Source organism: Sceloporus occidentalis, unplaced genomic scaffold (genome assembly GCF_023333645.1).
Source record: "Sceloporus occidentalis isolate IW3139 unplaced genomic scaffold, rSceOcc1.0.p SCAF_4, whole genome shotgun sequence".
NCBI classification, from domain to species: Eukaryota; Metazoa; Chordata; class Lepidosauria; order Squamata; family Phrynosomatidae; genus Sceloporus; species Sceloporus occidentalis.
The window spans coordinates 197045064-197064589 of NW_028316984.1; the positions used below are offsets into that span (position 1 = coordinate 197045064).

The window sequence follows — 19526 nt, forward strand, 5'->3', positions numbered from 1 at the left end:
GTTGCTATTCGGCTAGTTTGTTTCTCTGGTTTTATTTTTGGAAATTGTATATGTTTTATTGGGATGCTTTTTATGATGTTTTTAACTTGGTATGTTTTATATTGTATACTGCTTGATGTATTCATGTTGTAACCCGCTTTGATCTTTGGAAAAGCAGGCTAGAAATAAACAGTATTATTATTATTATTAATTCTATTTTAATATACTATTTCAAAAAAAATACTCTTTATTGAAATGTATTTCCATTTGTACATCAATATCTAATTTCCATAAATTAACTCTTAATATTGGAAACTTAAAAAAAAAAACATCAGCTAGTTTCTTGCAAGGTAATACATAATTCTTTTACTTATTGATTCCCTCTTATTGCAATCAATTCCTTGCCTAATTTGGTATCTAAAGCAAAAATTATAACATTTTATTGACTATCAGACACTTCCAGAATAACCTTGATAGTTTACATGTCTAACTTTATGTTAGAAGTCACAATTTCTTTTCATATCTTTGTTTTCTTATCTGGGTATCTTATTATACCTAAAGCCCTTTATATCTTTTTTTCTTTCTGAATTTTTTAAGTAGTATTGCTTCTTATAACAGTTCTTCATTTATATTACATTTCTTAAACCAATATTTTTCTATTGGTTCCCAATCCTTTAATTTCTTTTCCTTATTCTTGTTATTAATCAATATTGTTAATTTGTCTAACTCTTTTATTTCCATAACTTTAATATACTATTTTTGTATGTTTTTAACTGTATGATATTTTTTAATGTTGTAAGCCGCCCAGAATCCTAGCCCTGGGAGAAGGGTGGGATATAAATAAATACAATAGTATAATAGTTGTAGTACTGTAATAATAATAATAATAATAATAATAATAATAATAATAATAATAATAGGGCCTGCAGTTTTGGTAATCTGATATGCAGGTTGAGGGGGGTTGCAGACCAGAAACATCTGGAAGGTCACATCACCCCTGAATTAAAACCCTCTGAAGGTACAGGGCCAGGAAGGTCCTTCAGGAAGGGCCATAGAAATCAGAGTAGGCAAAGCCAGGCTATATAGATGAGAAATTAGACCTGGTGTAAGGCAACATCCAGTGTTTCCCCTGTGTTGGATTTCCCCAACTTGGTACCCTCCAGAGCTGAATGACTACAGCACCTGCCATCCCCAGCCAATGGTTACTCTGGCTGGGGTTGATGGAGGCTGTAGTCATACATCTCTGGATGGCACCAACCTGAAGAAATCTCTCTTGTGTTGGCAAGCCAACCCTGAAGTCCATTCCAGTGAATTCAGTTTGTTCATAAATTGGACCTTTGTTATCCACTGGGGTTTGCTTCCAGGACCCCTTGTGGGTACCAAAATCTGAGGATTCTCGGTCAGGTCTCATTAATTGCGATGGCATAGTAAAGGGGTGTCCCATATATATATATATATATATATATATATATATATATATAATACATATATATATATAGGATATAATGGATATTATATATATATATATATATATATATATATATGTATATATATATTGGATATTTTCAATCCATGGATAAATAATCCATGGGTATGGAGGTCCAACTATAGATCTCTCTGGATCGTTGTATTTGGGGCCTCAGTATTTCCCTCAGAAATATGTTCCATTCATGTTTATTTTTACCTGTCAGTATTGATCTTAGTTTTATTTCTTCTAGCTCTCCATAACACACCCATGGGCTCCATCTCAAGGTGGGCATATTACCTTGGGCATTAAGTCACCATGTGCCTTTTCAGGACATTTTTAGGACACAAATTGCATAAAGTTTTCTTAGGCAAGGAATACTCAGGAACCTTGTTAGTTCCTTCCTCTGATATCAAAACACCCTCTATTTTGAGTGTGACTAAGAAGCGTGAATTTATATTTATATGAGTGTTTTTAGCTTTTATTTTGTAACACCCTACATTTTTCTGGAATGGCCTACATTGTGTGGTGCCTTGTCCTCCTTTGCAGTTAGGACAGCTGGTCACTTTGACTCCAAAGCATAAAATACATTATGTAAGCTTTTGAAGCTCCACTGACTTCTTCATTGGGCAAAGATGTTGAAAATTATACAAGAGGGAGGGAAAATGTGACGATATTAGAGTCACAGACCTGTATTCTGTTTCTGTTATCAGTTAAGATGCTATTGAAGGATTTCAGTGCAGGGAGAGGACATTTCCCTTATTGTTCATACAAGGACTAGGAACAAAGAGCAAAGAGATAATAAAATTTCAACTCTATTAGCAACAGAAAAGTAACTTTCCTTGAGATCCAGCTGTCCAATCTAGTAGAGTTATAGTAGCCCTGAATGTGGATATCCAGTGCCCAAACTGCTACACCACACTGCCATTGAGATATGCCATTTCCCGAATAACAGAAACTGACACCTGCTTTTGGATTATGCTCAGCAGGTGTGGATCCCATTTGTACAAATTCTAATATTACAGACAGTAGCATTTTATGATCTGTTTGCAGGGAAGATACACCGATCAGTTATTCTGAATGTGGTTTTTATACATGGATAGAGAAAATACCCATCAGATAATGAATGCTTCCATTAGTCTTTGACTAAGAAAGTACAGTCGGCCTTCAATATCCACTGATTTTTTTATCCATGGATTCAAGCATCCATGGCTTGAAAATATTTTTTAAAGTATACATTCCAAAAAGCAAACCTTGATTATTCCATTTTATGTAAGGGGTACCATTTTATTATGCCATTATATTTCATGGGGCTTGAGCATCCATGGATTTTGGTATCCACAGGAGGTCCTGGCACCAAACCCCAATGAATACCAAGGGTCCATTGTATCTTGTTACTGAGGTTTGCAAATTCAAGGTACTGTCCTTTTCAGGACTATGAGGCCAGACTGATCAAATATGTTAAATACAGAGCCCTTTCAGTTTGCAGTGTGCTAAGAGAAAGCCTTCCAATTTTTGTTGCTGTATTGTTTCTCTTCCAATGGTGGAAAAAATTGTAAACCAGGAAAAAAAATCATTACAAGGCTGTGATGTTTCCCAAAATGATAATGATGCTCATTTTACCAGAGCCGAGAATTCCTAATACGCCTGGGAATAAATTGTCAAGGGTTTATCCATGTTAGTCCTGCTACAAAAATGTGAAGTGCCTGATATTTTGGGAAGAAAGAACAATATCTGTAAATCAGCAATAAAAGGGCCATGTTTTTTGCAAAATCAAAGGCTCTTGCTTGTTTCCTCCTCTGCAAATTATTGCTGTGCCTTGAATGGTTCTAATCTTTTTTTAAAAAATGAATTATTGTTATTGTTATGGCATTTACTGTTGCTATTGTCACTTTTATTTGCACATCACACCTTTACACATCTTCTGATAGAAACATAAAGGGGGGGGGGGAGAATAACAAAAGGTATTTTGTGCAACGGCATCAGAGAGGGAAGGAAATATTCTTGGAAAATTTCATGCTGTTAAATCTCCACAGATTTACACTTTTATCCAGTCAAATTAATGCAAAACCCCCCAACGCAACGGTTTGGATTTTGAAAACTTGGGAGGAGTGTCATTCCCTAATAGTAATTATTGGTTTTACATTATTTTTTCACAGGGGAGCTGATCACAGCCGCCTATGAGCTTGGAGTAAGTATTAGTTTTATTGTTTAATCAATGCTCTCATTAACAGTTTTAGGAATTAAGGAAGTTTAATTAAGCATGGAGTTAAAGTAGATTAATTTATTTTTCAAACCACAGTTTTTGCTAACTTATAAGTACAGCACGCGACAATTTACTCCCAAGTTTTAAATCCAATTAAACTAAATTATAAAGCAAAGGCTTTACTGTATATACAGTAGCTTGGCGTATTATCAACCCAAATTTTGTATAAGCTGGGGAGAATAAAATAAATCGGGTTAACAATTTTAATAAGTTTTATTATTTAATAAACTTTATTATGGTGCATGATCCCCTTTAGGCGAGACCTTAAGGACTGTCATTGCGGTGGTAATCCGATAGCAGTGTGGTCTTTCAACTTGCGAACCAATAAAATAGTTCAGAATCTGTTCTCTCTCCCTCTCTGTCTCTGTCTCTCTTTCTCTCTCTTTTTTTGGTAATTATATTTTTTAAAAAGGAAGCCCAGGCTTTTGAATGACCCTAATATACTATGAACCCAAACTTCAAACCATTTAAGGAACACTAATAATGAGTGTCATTGCTTTTCTTGGTGCTGCATTCTTATCCGTGATGGGCGCAGCCAAATCCACTAAGGCAAATATTTTCCTAAGTTTAAAATTGGCACTTAAGAAAAAAAGGGGGGAAATTGGGAGGAGGAAAGCCCCTTAGAAAAATAATAAAAAGGGAGGCTGTGCTTCCAACCTGGGTGTTTATTGCTAAGCTAATAAGAGAGCTATTTCTCAATTAGACTGCCATTGTGACATCTTAATGCAAATGCCTTCTCTGTTTGTTCCTAGGTTGCTCATCCCCCAGGCTATCCGCTATTCACTCTTCTGGCTAAATTGGCAATCGAGTTGTTGCCTTTTGGTTCCGTTGCCTATCGAGTCAATCTCCTGTGTGCCTTGTTGGGAGCAGCTGCCGCGTCGTTTCTCTTTGACACAGTTGTCAGGTAAAGCAGATGCCGCTGCTCATTTTCTTAGCCTCCCCCCCCCCCCCCCATGCTCAGGGGTTAGACATTAATTGCCAGATGCAATTCTTTGGAACTCGAAAACGGCACCAGCAACAGCCCCCAGGAGACTGTGCATGCAAAACTTAATCAAACAAATATTGAACATTAAATAGATGGGCCCTGTGTTGGACCAAAGTGGGCTATAAATTAAACAAACAAACATGCAGATAATTTGAAGATAAAAGCTGGGGTGCCTACGGCCCGTGAAACATTGCGTGAACCCAAGCTGGCCCGAGACGGACCTCAGAAAAGTTATATTTTTGATCCTCGGCTCCCAGAATCCCTCATCCAGGGTGGCCAGAAGTCAAAGAAAAATTTATTTTTCCAGACTCTGTTCTATAAACATGTTTCAAGCAGTCAACTGCTTTTGAAATGGAGGGGTTTAAATCGAAAGCAGCTTGTGGAAATTACATTGGGAGGTCCAGAGAGGGTGGGTTGGTGGGTAGAAATTGGAAATGCTACAGAGTAAAACTATGTAAGTGAGTGTAAGATAATTCTTCGGATCCCATCCTAAAGTGCATGTGGAAAAGCTGAGGTCTGAAAGAACACTGAGGGGTATCCTTTGTATTCCCTCCATCCCTTATTCTCCCCAGTTATAGAAATGGCAACTGAAAGGTGAATCCTTGAACAATCTTCCTGTATCCTGCTCTTGGAGTTACAGGAGGAACATGGAATATGTTGTCAAAATGGCACGTGCGGGGGAAAGCATCAGTGTAATGGACCATGGAGGTTATGCACTTTGTGCTGCCTCCCTCTTGTTGGAAAAACATTGGAGGATCTATTACTGGAGCTTGAAAAATTTGGTCATGTAGGTTGGAGGAATTTGGGGAGCTGTAGTCCAAAGAAGGTAACTCTCATCACCCCCACAATTTGGCTGTTTCATAGATTCTGAAGAACTGGGTGACTGTGTGGCACTACTAAGCACAGGCATTTTCTTACTCGTTTCATAGCTGTGGTAGCAACAAGCATATAGCATTTTATGAGTACCATTATTTTTCTTGATGTGATAAGATTTGGAGGAGACTTTGCTTGAAATGCCCAGGGGACCTCTGAATCCCCGTCAGAGAGTCTGCAACTGACTGGGGATGAGCTGAGGATTTTTGTGTACTGGATGCGCAGCTCATGTTGCAGTCTCTACATTTACTCCACCTGCCTGCCCCATAAAACACAAATTTGTAAAGGTGTTTATGGAAAATGAGTGGAGGAAATATATGCTCAGCTATTCCTTTCCTTTTCAGTGTTCCATTCAGATAGTCAGGGGCTTTTCTAGTTTACGCCATTCCTCCTTTCACTCCCTGATGGTTGCTGCGTACTTTCAAATCATTTTCGACTTATAGCAATCCTAAGGCAAATCTAGAGCCACCATGGTATAGTGGTTTGAGCATTGGACTACAACTCTGATGAAAAGGCTTCAAATCCCTACTTTGCCATAGAAATTCACTGGGTGACTTTGTGCAAGTCACACTCTCTCAGCCTCTAGCCTCTGAGGAAGGCAATTGCAAGCATCCTCTGAACAAATCTTGCCCAGAAAACCCTGTGATAGGTTCACATTACGGTTGGCATAAGTCAGAAATGACTTGAAGGGACAGAATAACAACAAGGCAAACCTGTCACAAGGTTTGCTTGCCAAGATTTGTACAGAGAGAGTTTGCAGTCGCCTTCCTGGGAGGCAGAGAGTGTGTGACTTGCCCAAGGCCATCCAATGGGTTTCCATGGCTGAGCAGGGATTTGAACCCTGGTCTCCTGAAGTCCTAGTCCAACACTCAAACTACTGAACTGTGGTGGCTTCAATACACTCAATATTTCATAGAGTTGTTGATGGATTTTCTTTTTATATTCACTCCCCCTTTCCAAAACATTTGTTCGACTTCTGGAAGAGATGGATTTCTCTCAATATGCTGGACTGTATCCCCATCATAACTCAGCAGCACTCAAGTTAATACCTACATATGGTGACTGTGTGGTTATAAGCCATTGTGTCTAGATAGATTTTGGGGGGTTGGTAATGCCTCTGATGCATTTACTAATCTTTTGTCATTTTTAATTTCTTCCTGAATCTTCCCTTTCATTCTGTTTCCCTTGCTTTTACCCGTCCTACTTACTTTCCTAGCTTTTTAGTAGAATTATTCTTGATAGGAACAGGTACAGATGCAGATATTAATGAACATCTTTTGAAATAATTAACAATATCTGTGGTGAATAAATTGTTATCTTTCCTACTACATATTCACTTATATTGCACCTCTTTTCCCCAAAACTGAGATTTGAGGTTGCTTTTAAAAAAAGGAAAGAAATACAATTTAAAAACTCACGCTAAGACCTAAGTAAGAACATACAAAAAAGGGATTTTTAAAATGTGATTACAGTATTGAAAGAATTAAAAGCATTTAAAACAAATCCATTAAAAGGGCAGTGTGTTGATTGAGATGCATTGTGTGAACCATTTTCATGGTTTTCAAATGCGCAAGGGAAACATTTTTTAAAATGATATGTAAACAGGCCTCCTCAGTTTTTGATTTATGAGCTTCTGGCAAATTGCTCCATTTTTGATTTCTTGGGCTACAATTTATATACAGTAATCTGAATTTTGCATTTGATCTTTGACTCCTCAAAAGGTTTTCCTATAACTCACAAAAGTTAAAACAACATCATCATCATCATCAACAACGACAACATTGTAAACTAAACTACACACGTGCTCACAGACATACAAACACTACAAAACAGCCCAAACAATTTTTCCCCCCAAAAGAGTGCAACCATGTTTGGTCTTATTAACACACTTCACTGATCAGATTTATTTAACCAGAAGTAACAAAGTTTGTCACTGTAGAAAGACGCAGATGGCTTTTAAAAAACACAATGAAACATCAACTGTACTGGCAAACTTTTAATTGCTTGTGTTCCAACAGAGAGACATCTGCCTCTGGACGGTTTTGGTGCTGCCTTTTCTACCTGTGTATAGTACAGTAACTTAAAAATTATAGGGACTGAACTATTGTGGAATAGAATTAAGATTTGCATTTGCCAAAATGCAAACAGGAGAATGTTGGTTGCTGGAGGGGACATTGTAGAGGTGCATCTTCATGCATTGCATGTAGGTTTGTAAGGTCTAATCTTCACTGCAGAAATAATGTAGTTTGAAACCACTTTAACTGCCGTGGTTCAATGCTGTGCAATCCTGGGATTTGTTGTTTATTGTGGCATCAGGGCATTCTGAAAGAGAAACCTAAATGTAAAGTCGAAGGCTTTCATGGCTGGCATCCATAGTTTTTTGTGGGTTTTTCGGACTATGTGGCCATGTTCCAGAAAAGTTTCTTCCTGACATTTTGCCATATGCTTGCACAGATGCTGGCGAAATGTCAGGAAGAAACTTTTCTGGAACATGGCCACATAGCCCGAAAAACCCACAACAAATCCCACAATTCTATAGCATTAAGCCATGACAGTTACAATGGTATCAATCTGGATTATTTGTGCAGTGCAAATTAGACTCAGGGCATGTGAAGAAAATGATTAATTTGAGTTTTTTTTTCTGTATCCTGGTTGGCACTGCAATTAGTTCAGATGTTCGTTGGGGCCCGATTTACCAGCAGTGGTGTGAGAATACTGCTTTTTGCTTGTTCCTCATGGTTTTGGTATGTGTGTGAATACCACAACAGCACAGGTAGGAGCAGTGATGTGGGTTTTCCCAGCTGATTCTGCCATGACCAGGAGTGCTCCACTGTGTACATGTCCACATGTGCAAGAATCCAATTTGAGATGATGACGGTGATCACAGACTCATAGAGCCATAGAGCTGGAAGTGGCCTCATAGGCCATTGAATCAAACCTCTGCTCAATGAAGGAACATCAGCTAGAGTATATCCAAAAGGCATGAGGTCATGATCTCAGAGGAAGGTAACCCCCCTCTGACCAATCCGTTGCCAAGAAAACCCCCATGGTAAGTTTGCCTTAGGGTCACCATAAGTCAGAAATGACGTGAAGACACACAACAATATCATCATAAGACCACAAGGGTCATGATGATGATGATGATGATGATGATACATTCAGATATTGAAAGTGCTTCTTGTGCAGCATCCAGTGATAGTCTTTAACAACAAACTGAAGATGTGTATATATCCCTCCAGATGTTTGGCCTCCATTACATCAGCCTTCATTGACATATTGGCTGGAGCAGATAAGACTTTCAACTCTCAAACAACTGGAGTCCCATGTGCCCTACTGTGATTAGGTAAATCAGTGTTGTTATTTTCTTCACTGCAGATGTAGGGTTGTTGTTGTTGTGTGCCTTCATGTCATTTCCAACTTACGGCAACCCTAAGGGAAACTTATCATGGGGTTTTCTTGGCAGGTTTCTTCAGAGGGGGTTTGGCTTTGCCGTTCTCTGAGGCTGAGGGACTTGCCCAAGGTCACCCAGTGGGTTTCGGTGACTGGGATTTGGATCCTGGTCTCTAGAGTCCAACGATCAAACTCATAGTCCAGCACTCAAACCACTACACTACTCTGGATCTAGATGTGGGGTGAGGGAGTGAAATTTAACAGCATGTTTTGCCCCACGGGCACCTTAATGAATTCCTGATGGAGGCAAGATTCATACTGGAGAGTTCTTGATACATAGCTGCAGGTCACCCAGTGGGTTTCGATGGTCTCTAGAGGCCAACAATCAAACTCATTGTCTTTACTGTAACCCAGTGGCTAAGGACAATCATAATCAGTTTTGCCTAGATTACTGTTGACCTTTGGTTGGGCATCAGTTGTGTAGGAAAAACTCCATGCTACACCATGAGAGTTGGCATGATGTAGTGGTTTGAGCGTTGAACTATGACTGGAGACCAGGGTTTGAATCCTTACTCAGCCATGGAAATCCACAGGCTAACCATGGGTAAATCACACTCTCTCAGCTTCAGAGGAAGGCAATGGCAACCTTCTCTGAAGAAATCCTGCCAAGAAAACCATGTGATAGGTTTGCTTTAGGGTCATCATAAGTTGAAAACTACTTGAAGGCACATACCAACAAACCACTCAGGATTCACTTGGTTCTGGGATTCTAGTCTCTAAAGGGTTGTTTTATAGCAGAAATAGCTCCTGTGTTTTTGTAGGTATAGTTGGAAAGTGTTCCTTTTGAGACTTTTTTTTTTTAAAAAAAGAAATGTAATTCTTTTTTGTAATTATTTAAAGATTTAAGGACTTACTGAAAGATAACATTCCTGCTATAAGTGAACAATTTGGGGAAAACCGTAATGTTTCACCCTATGATGATAAGAATTCTGGCCTGATACTTTTCTGGATCTAGGTTAGCTAGATGGTATATATTTTGGTTAGACTGTTTAATTCACCTAGTTTTTGATAACTAAACCAGCTATCTTTGCCAACTAAAATGAAATGTTAGGATATTTCAAAGGTATTTAAATAAGGCAGGCTTCTCCCATTCCCCCCTTGGCAGCTCAACAATGCTGGGATAAATTTATTTCGGGATAAATCAGTTTAGTTTTAATTAACTCGTGGCACCAACCTCTTGATCACACTCTCAAAGGTGACTCTTATTAAGAAATCCATTTGTTTATTATTAATTGTTTCTGGGTTGCTTTTAATGCTCAAGAGTGCTTTGACAATCTTTATTGCATTCATCCTTGTTAAAAAAAAGGTCCCCTCCCTTCCGCATGTCGGGTCCTTAATAATCCCATTTTATGGCTAGGGAACTGAGGTTGACAGATACCAAACTGCCCAAGGCTCCTTAATAAAAATGTTCATGGATAAATAAGGTCTTGAGTCCCAAGTTATTCACATCTAAATGCCAACACTGTGATGCCTGCTGGTCCATGTGGGCCATTTTGACAGCTTTCAGAACACTTTGAAAAAAAAACAACAAACACAGGTAAAAAAATTGGGCAAATTTTGCAAAAAACCAGGCTCCTTAATGAACAGATAAGCATCTAAAGAAAACGGCAGGAACAGATCTGGTTTTAACCTTTTCTGAACTGCAAAGAGTGCAAGCGGAGTAGGGGAACAGTTTGCAGGTGTCCCTTATTATACTTTTCTCTGACATGAGAATGAATGTTCCTGTTTCATATAATTTGAAATCCGAGCCCGTTCTATGCTTTGCTGTGTGCTCCTGCCAAGCTGTATGGAAACGGTGAGCGCAAGAAGGAAAAGCGAGTTGATGGACGGTAGGCTGCGATAAATGTTTTTACATACGGCGTGCCTGGAGGGAGAACTTGCCTTCCGTGTCTTATTTGCTTAAGTACACCTCTCTAATACTTTTTTTATGAATAGGGACTTTTCCCTATCAGATAATTCATCCTTAACTAATTTTCGCCGTCGTTAAAGAAATGGGGTTAATAGTAATAATAAAAAAAAGGCCCAGAGCTTTTGAAGGGGGAAAAATATTTAAAGCATAAACTCTCAAGGCAAGAGTGCTTTTGTCATATCGGTTAGGAACAGCGTTGAGCATAATGTCAGAGAAGAATAAATAATAATGCTCAAGTTCCATTAGTAGTGAGGGGGGGAGAAATCCCTGGTTGTATACATTTAATTTTAAATTAATCTTTACTGCATTGCTAGTAATGCATTCCCCTTTGTAAAGATCCGCCCTCGTCTTCTATTCATTCTACCATCCCAAGCTGAAATCTTACAAAGGAATTACATTGGTGGGTGGGGATTTTTGTTGTCCTACAGCAGGGTGGGGTAGGGAAAATAAATAGGTAAATGAAAATAAGCATGGAAAGACTTTTTTTTGTATTAGCATTTAATTTCACAGATGCTAAAAATGTGCATCTCGGTACAATATTTGTTACATATAGAGGAGAAGAAGAAGGTGCTAGTCAAACATCTTTTTGTCGTATTTTGTTGTTTATCGGAGGGGTGGGAACCATGTATTACGAAACGTGCTGATAAGCCAGCTTCTAATATGGTAAACACATATTTATCGCAAACTGTATGAACCTTCCTGATCCTGAACATCTGTAGGGAGGGCCACCACCACCACAACCACCATCCCAGGCATTCTTGGAGAAGACATGTGAGAAAGCCTTCTTGGTGGTTACTCTCAAGTTAGGGAATTCCCTTCCCCAGGAGATTCATGGTGTCTTCTTGCCACCAGGTAAAGTCCTTTTTATTTAGGGACCTATAGTGGGCCCTTGGTATCTACTGGGGTTTGATACCATGATCCCCCATGGATACCAAAGTCTGTGGATGCTCAAGTCCCATTAAATACAGTGACATAGTAAAATGGTGTCCCTCATACAAAATGGCAAAATTAAGGCTTGTTTTTTGGAGTGTGTGTGTGTTGAATATTCAATGCCTTGAATGGTTGACTCCATGGATATGGAGGGCTGATTGTATTTGATTTTTAATATACTGTGGCAGATGGAGCTTTTAGGGTGTGTGGTGTGTTGTATCTCTATTTTATTATGTTTTAAATGTGGTTTAACATGTGTTTTTAAAATGGAACTTGTTTAACTGTGTTTTAATTTTTGTATTAGGTTGGGGGGGTTGTATTAGATTTTATTTTTTAGTTGTATTGTGTTTTTAAATGTCTGTAGGCCACTCTGAAAGAGCCAGTGTGATGTAGTGGTTTGAACATTGGACTATGACTCTGGAAATCAGGGTTTGATTCCGTACTCGGCCATAGAAACCACTGGGTCATACACTCTCAGCTCCAGAAAACCCCTCTAAGGATTCACCTTAGAGTCACCATAAGTTGGAAATGACTTGAAGGCACACTACAACAACAACAACAAGATGCAAACAACAAGCCAGAAAACCCTGTGACAAATTGTCTATAAGTTGGAAATTATTTGAAGTTACACAACAACAACAACAAGCCGTACCTTTCTCCCAATTCATGTTGGGAGAAAGGTACGATGTTAAATAAACAAATAAATAAATTATGGAAGACAGTAGGCTTCCTTCAGTGCTAGGCATTGTGCTGCATACAACAGAGAGAGACTCAGTTTAAAACTTTCCAAATGTAAGTATTTGGTAAAGCATTTGAGACTTTTTGAAGGTGCCCCATCTCATTGCTGATGTGATGCTGGACTCCTTGGCAATGTGGTTTGTAGGATATGCCCATCCTTAACACTGCCGCGTTGGTGCTTATGCCAGCGCCACAGATGCTTAGACATTGCTAATATATTTTCAGACTTGGTTGTCAAATCGGTTTTGAGATGGGAGGCTGCCATTTGCATGCATATTTCTATAAACTCTTTCTTTTTTCTTTCTTTCTTTAAAATATAATCAGAAGAACAGTCTGCACCAGAGTCGCAGGGATGTTTTAAAGTCCATTTTGGGATGGCACCATTTCATTTCCCTATTTTGAAAAATTGTGAAGTAGTTCTCCTCTTCCCCAAATGTGTGTCTGTGTGTGATGACACAATCCTAGCTATTCCAAAGTAATTGCCAAATCTGTATCGACCTCCTGTCATTTACATGCTGCAGAGTGACTTTTAAAAAGTCTTTTAAAAAATATCATCACAAGGCCAAGCTGTACAATAGCCACAGTGATGTTTTCAAGTCCCTTTGGGATGGGGCTACTTCATTTTTCTTTTTTTGAAAAATTGTAAAATCATTTTCTTCTTCCTCAAATTCGTGCATATGTGTGATCACACAGTTCTACTTATCCGAAACTTAAGTGCCAAATTGGTATCCTGCTTCTGCCATTTACATGATGCAGAATGACCTTTTAAAAGTCTTTCCCGAGGTCCTTTTGGGGAGGGGGAAGCGGTGGGGTCAGGAAATAACCACTCCTCTGTATTCCACGAGGCGCCAACAGACATATTGTTAACGCGGCAAGTCCGCTGATGGTTTTTTAAGACGACAAATAATTAATGAAGTGCACATCCTACGGGAACAGTGCAGTTCAAGTGGCAAATCTGTTTTCTCGTCAAACAATAGGACCCCTTCAGAAAGGAGCAGACCATCTCTATGGTAATTTGGAGCCGAGAGCGGCCTATTGATTCGGTGGAAGAAGACATTATACAGTGTCAGTTGGGGTTGTTACAATTTCATTTGTCGTGTGACCCGAACTTAACCTTCTAAAAACCTTTTCTTCCGTGTACATAAACCCACCAGCCGGGTGCGTTTCACTGCATTGACGGTTGAGTACAGTAAAGAATCACAGCTTGGCTTGTTGTTGTTGTTGCCGTGTGTGTATGTGTGTGTCTCTGTTTTTAAAAAAATAACAATAAGGATCAACCAGCCATCCCACACACACCCTACTTTCCCATTTCCTCCTTTTATACGCTATGCAAATCAGTTTTTAAAAACAGATTTTTGATCCTTTGTTTGAGTGGCTGTTTTGAGACGGCTCTCAAGTTTTATGTTCATTTGCAGGTCAAGATAGTTTCATTTTAATGTTTAATTGGAGGAGGCTTTTGAGTCATACAATAGTTTCATTCATTCCCACTTAAGAAGACATTGTTCTACATGCTGGATTAGCGTTAACCGTATTCTAGCACTTTGTTCTTCTAATCAGGTCTTCAGTTCTGCTAGGTAGTTAGGATTTCCCGTTTCTTTTTGATATGTGCTTAAAAAAATAAAATAAAAACAAACCCACAACCTTGCTGCCTGAAATAGTTCTTTTTCAAAAGGAACTTTTATCTCCATCCTTAATTTTTTATCTGTTCAGATTCTGTGAGAGCACATTAGATCTTGCTACTGTTTCGCATAAAAATGATTTAACGGTCTTGCACACTTTTTGATTTGTAAAACTGTTTGGTTTGTAAAAATCACAGGTTGTATAGAAGTCATGTGGCTATGTTAGCTGTTTTTTGTTTTTTTGTTTTTTGAGGTGGTCAAAGAGGATGAAAATAGATCTTTATCGTTGTTCCTGGATGTTGATATTAAAGCAGTTTATAAAAGAGATAGAAATGGTTTCTTTTTGCAATCCTTGTGCCTCTGTTCTCTTGTGGCTTCAAGGGGTAAACGTATGTTTCCAAATACAATATTGGTGAGCATTTTTGGAATGCTTTCTGTTAGGTAAGGATAGAGGTGTATGCCATTTAGTTATGTTAGTTTTACCTGTCGTGGTACATGCATTGTGCCCCATATAAGCAATGAAAAAAGAAACAGTACCCAAGCCCTCAGATTTACCAGTACTTTGCAGAGATATAATGTCATTATTTCCTAAATGTCTTATGGTTTTGCAACACATGAAGAGCATTTGGTGGTCTGTGGGTGCTGGAAACAGTCAGTCTCCGGTGAACTTGTATTCCAAAACTGAAATATTTGAAGGTTTGCAGGACTGAAACTGTATGACAAAACATTAGGCTGTAAGGAAATCTTCGGTGTTTGCTTATTTGTTCTTAAACAATATAGGATGGGTCATAAGCATTGATGAAAACTAAACATAAGTTTGCTTCTTGTGGGGATCAGCAAAGATGAGAAAATTCTCTCCAGTTGAACAGGCATTTAAATTTTTGAAGGCTATACGGTGAAATACAGACGTGGAAAATGTTTCAGCGTGGCTTTTCTCCTCCTGGTTAATTTTTAGCTTCTATTCTTGGCAAAAGGAAAAGAAGGCTGGAAGTTAACACTGAAACGCGGCTGCTCATTTAAAACAAAAGCAGGGATTCGCGGGGGCAGCTGAGAAATTGATTCTCATATCTGTTCACACCCACAGCTGAAGTCCCTGAGTAGCATTAATATTTTTGCTGAAGCAAAGGGAATCTTTAAATATTCCAGGGTGGGTGTTGGAGTGGAAGGGATATGGGAGAAAAAGTGTTTCTCCAAAGTTAAGCCAGAACTGTAGAAATTAGAAGGTAAATTTGGTTTTAAGGCACTGCCTCCGGACGATGCTTGGCTGGGGAAACGAAAGGTTGGATCTCATTGCGGGTTTGCATTTATATTGCATTTCACCCCCAGACATCCGGTTTTCAAGTTTAATGTGACGAGCTGGCTTCCAGTTTAGTTGAGAGGGATGAAATGTATTTACCTCTCCTTCTCCATCCGTTTTACTCTCTCTCTCTCTCTCTCTCTCTCTTGGAGATCAATTTGGGCATTATGATTCCTTGTGCTTTTCCAGCTGGGCCTTTTCAACCATTGGGGTTTTTGACTGACTTCTGGGTTGTGAGCCTCCCTTACAGTTGCGCTGAGGTGTGCTTGTCACCACTGAGGCTGGTGTGTTATGGTCCCACCACCACTGCCGCCCCTAAATCCTTCCTTTGCTACTGCCAGACAAATGAATTGATCAGATTTTCCACCTGCCCGAGTGTCTCTGTGCTTCCGTACGCTAGCTTGAATCCTTACACTAAGCAGCGCTCTTGATTCTCTTCAGACACCTTTGTATCTTTTGACCATCATCCCATTCAGCCAGAAGCAAGAAATTAAAACGCTGCGCTTGAAAAGAGAGTGCAGGATCTTCCGATTTAAGGTATATTTGGATACATTTCTTCCAGATTACAGATCCTTCTCGACTATTGCTTTTGTCTGATTTTCTGCAAGGCGCTTTATGATTTCAAAAAGCAGCTCATACTTAAGGAATGTGTAGCTTCTAAGTTTTAACAAAGTGGTGCAATGGAATAAAAGACCATAGAAGGCTCTAGCATTAATTTCTCTTTTAGGAGACTATCTACCGTGACCCCTTGGCTAATTGATCTCTCTTTCTCATACACACACATTGCTCTCACTTCCAGTGAAGTTGCACTGACTCCATCCAAACACTTTCTCCCTTATTTGCATTTGCTTAAAAAGCAGATACGTTTTAGGCTCAAGGTTCTGTACTTCATTTTGGAAGTGACTAAGTAAAGAGCAGGGAGGGAGAAGGAAAGCGGGGAGGGAAAGGAGGCCAACTTGTTCCCCCCTTTCCATCCTTAATTTTCTTTTTTAAAAAAGAGAGAGACTGAAGAGTCTTTCGTGACAGCTAGTCAGAGTTAGAATTAGTTCAAGGAAATGTTAATAAAGCACTGCCTAGTCTAATCCTCTTGATATCGCCAGGTATCCTCCTGTTCATGGGTTAATTGCTTTAAAAACGGAGGCAGTATTCTGAACGGTGGGCCAATTCACCTTTTCACAGCTGTTCCCATTGAGTGACAACTAAATCCCATGTGTAAGATGAGGAAGAGCTCAATCTCCAATTGGGAGAAAATTTATGTAAACCGCAATCCCTTCAGAATATGTGGAAGTCATAGACTTTCTTGATTTACTCTGCTTTTCCCCAGAAAGCTCCATTGTTCCCTTCCCTAAGTCCCATCAACCCTTTGTAGCAGAATATCACAGCCGCGGCAGATAGCTTGAAATATATAAATGCTATCATAGCTCTGATTAATAGCACCGCTTATGAGTCAGGTCTGATAACGGAGCTGCTCTCCACTCAATTTCAGATACCGCTAATGGAATCTGTCTTCTGCAATTGTAATGTGAGAAGGTCTAATTTGCTATGGAGCTTGGATCTGTCACCAGGAGGGGATTGTAGGGTCAGGAGGGAGCCGCCAGGTTTTTGCCCTGAAGCTTGTATCTCTCGCTTTGAATGGAGCAGCCCCCCGCCTGCCGTTGAGCTGATAGGCCCTCTGTGGGGTTTATGCCACTTCGCACAATAGGCGAGGGCTTCCTAGCCCGACTTCATAATTGTGAAGCGAGCTCATATTTCCACAGCTACTCTGCTGCATAATTTCTAATAAGTGGGTGTTTTTTTTTAACAAATGTCAGATTATGAAAAGTTTCCTCAATTACAAAAAAAAAAAACTTATAAAACATTTAAATTGCTAAATCTGTTTCCTGCCCAATCTTCCCCTTTTTCCTTTTCTCCTCTTCTCTCTCTCCACGCTCCATGCAACCCCCCAACTTTCTGGCATCTGGGCATCCTACTTAAAACTCCACCGGTTGAAGCAATAATATTAATAAAAAAAGTCCCCATTTTATATAACGTGGAGAGATTTGGAAAATGCATGACAGAGAATGACGGATTGGGTCACAGCACTGCCCCGGAGAGAGCGTCGCCACCCGTAGAGCTAGGAGCAACTTCTGGTGACATAGTTTCTATAACTTGTCAAGAGGGAGAAGTTCTTGAAACTGATGTTACTGCAAAGTGCTTTAAAAATATGGTGGTAGGTTGTTTTTTGAAAACTTAATGCTCCTCAAGAATGTCCCATGAGGCACAATTCAAAGAGAAAAAAAGCACACCACTGTCTTCATGTATTCTTCTGTAGAATCATCATTTGAAAAAGGATTTAAAAAGTGGAGAAATGGTTATAGGGATAGAAATTTAAACAAGATGGGCCCCAAAGGCTGTATAGGCACTTTTTAAGGTCACCATGGACCCATTCACATTACAGTTGGCCTTCTATACCCATGGATTCTGCATCCATGGCTTGAAAATCATAATTGACAAACAAACTTTGATTTTGCCATTTTATATAAGGGGCAGCATTTTACTGTGCCATTGTATTTAATGAGACTTGAGCATCCATGGATTTTCGTATCCATGGGGGGTCCTGGAACCAAACCCCAATGGATGCCAAGGGCCCAGTGTATACAATTATAGCACTGTAATTCCACTTTGATTGTCATAATCCTCTCTTATGGAATCCTGGGTTTTGTAGTTTCATGATGCACTGGAGCTCTTTGTTTCCAATGCCCCTTCTTAAACTGCAAATTCTAGGATTCCATAGGGTAGAACTATGACTATGAAGTAGAATAATAGTGCTGTAGAGTAGTATTAAATGTCCCCTGGAAGTTCTGTCTCAGTTGAAAGAATTGAGGCCTTAGGAACAGCAGCTCTTGCAAAATTTGTGCATTCTTTCCAATGCATTGTTGGTAGGGTAACCCATTGGATTGTGCCCTTAGCAATAGTCACGAGTGGCCTCCTTGTCAGTAGAGTGAGGAATCTGCACTGGATTTTAACCTGTCCTTTATAGGAGCTATCCAGTACAGTATGCTGAAACTCTTTGGTGGATAGGAGTAGCACCACATCAAGAAAGCAACAAGATACCATCGATCCTTGACCAGTTAATGAATATCAGATATTAGCTAGGTTTCACATGCAATGAAAAGCCAAGTTTGTTGTGATTTATTCAATACTGGCTTAATGTGATGTTTAAATCTGTTTCTGCAAAGCATTAAAAACCAAAAACTCTAGCACACTATGGTTTGTTACCTTAGTTTGAAGCCAAAGTTTATTCCTGGCTTATAAACTGCTTGTTTAAACCCATCACTACTACAGTCTCTGAACCTAGAGATCTGGCCTCTCGGTAGCTTGTTTTCTTAAACTACCAACTCAGAACTAGCAGCTGAGAAAAAGGGCAGACTACAAATGGGGAAACTACATTCAGGTTGAGTGTCCCTTATCCAAAAATGCAAAATATTCCAAAACCGCCCACATGGATGGCTTTCTGGTGCTTTCTGATGGTTTAGTGTGCACAAACTTGGTTTCATGCACAAAATTATTTAAAATGTTATCTATAAAATTACCTTCGGGCTATGTATATATGGTGGACCCCAGTGGAAGTGGGAAAATGCAAATAACAAAAACATTATTTTCCCTCCGAAGATGCCAGCCACAGATGCTGGCAAAACATCAGGAATAAACTCTTTGAGAACATGGCCACATAGTCCGAAAACAGCACAAAAAAACTATGGATTCTGGCCATGCAAGCCTTCGACTTCACATTATTATCTTTTACCTGAAAGAACCCCTGTCTAGGAATCTCTAGGTCTTTCAGCACAACTTTATAGTCAACATTTGCTACAGGATGGCCATAAAATTGAGCTGGAAGCCCTACAAATGCCAAGAGAAGTGCTCTCTCTAAGAATCTCTAGGTCTTCCAGTATGATTTCTAGCTGATGTTGACCATGGAGTTGTATTGGAGGAACTAGAGATTCCTAGAGAGAACATACTAATCAAATCGGTGAAT

The 19526-nt window shown here is 39.3% G+C and overlaps 1 protein-coding gene across 1 annotated transcript in view; it reads left to right on the forward strand.

Moving 5' to 3' along the window:
• TMEM260 (transmembrane protein 260) overlaps nt 1-19526 on the forward strand; it is an 83506-nt gene that overhangs the window by 15841 nt on the left and 48139 nt on the right. The window contains exons 2-3 of the mRNA XM_089523185.1: nt 3604-3635; nt 4463-4614. Coding sequence (XP_089379311.1) covers nt 3604-3635; nt 4463-4614 — 184 coding nt within the window. The remainder of the gene's footprint in view (nt 1-3603; nt 3636-4462; nt 4615-19526) is intronic.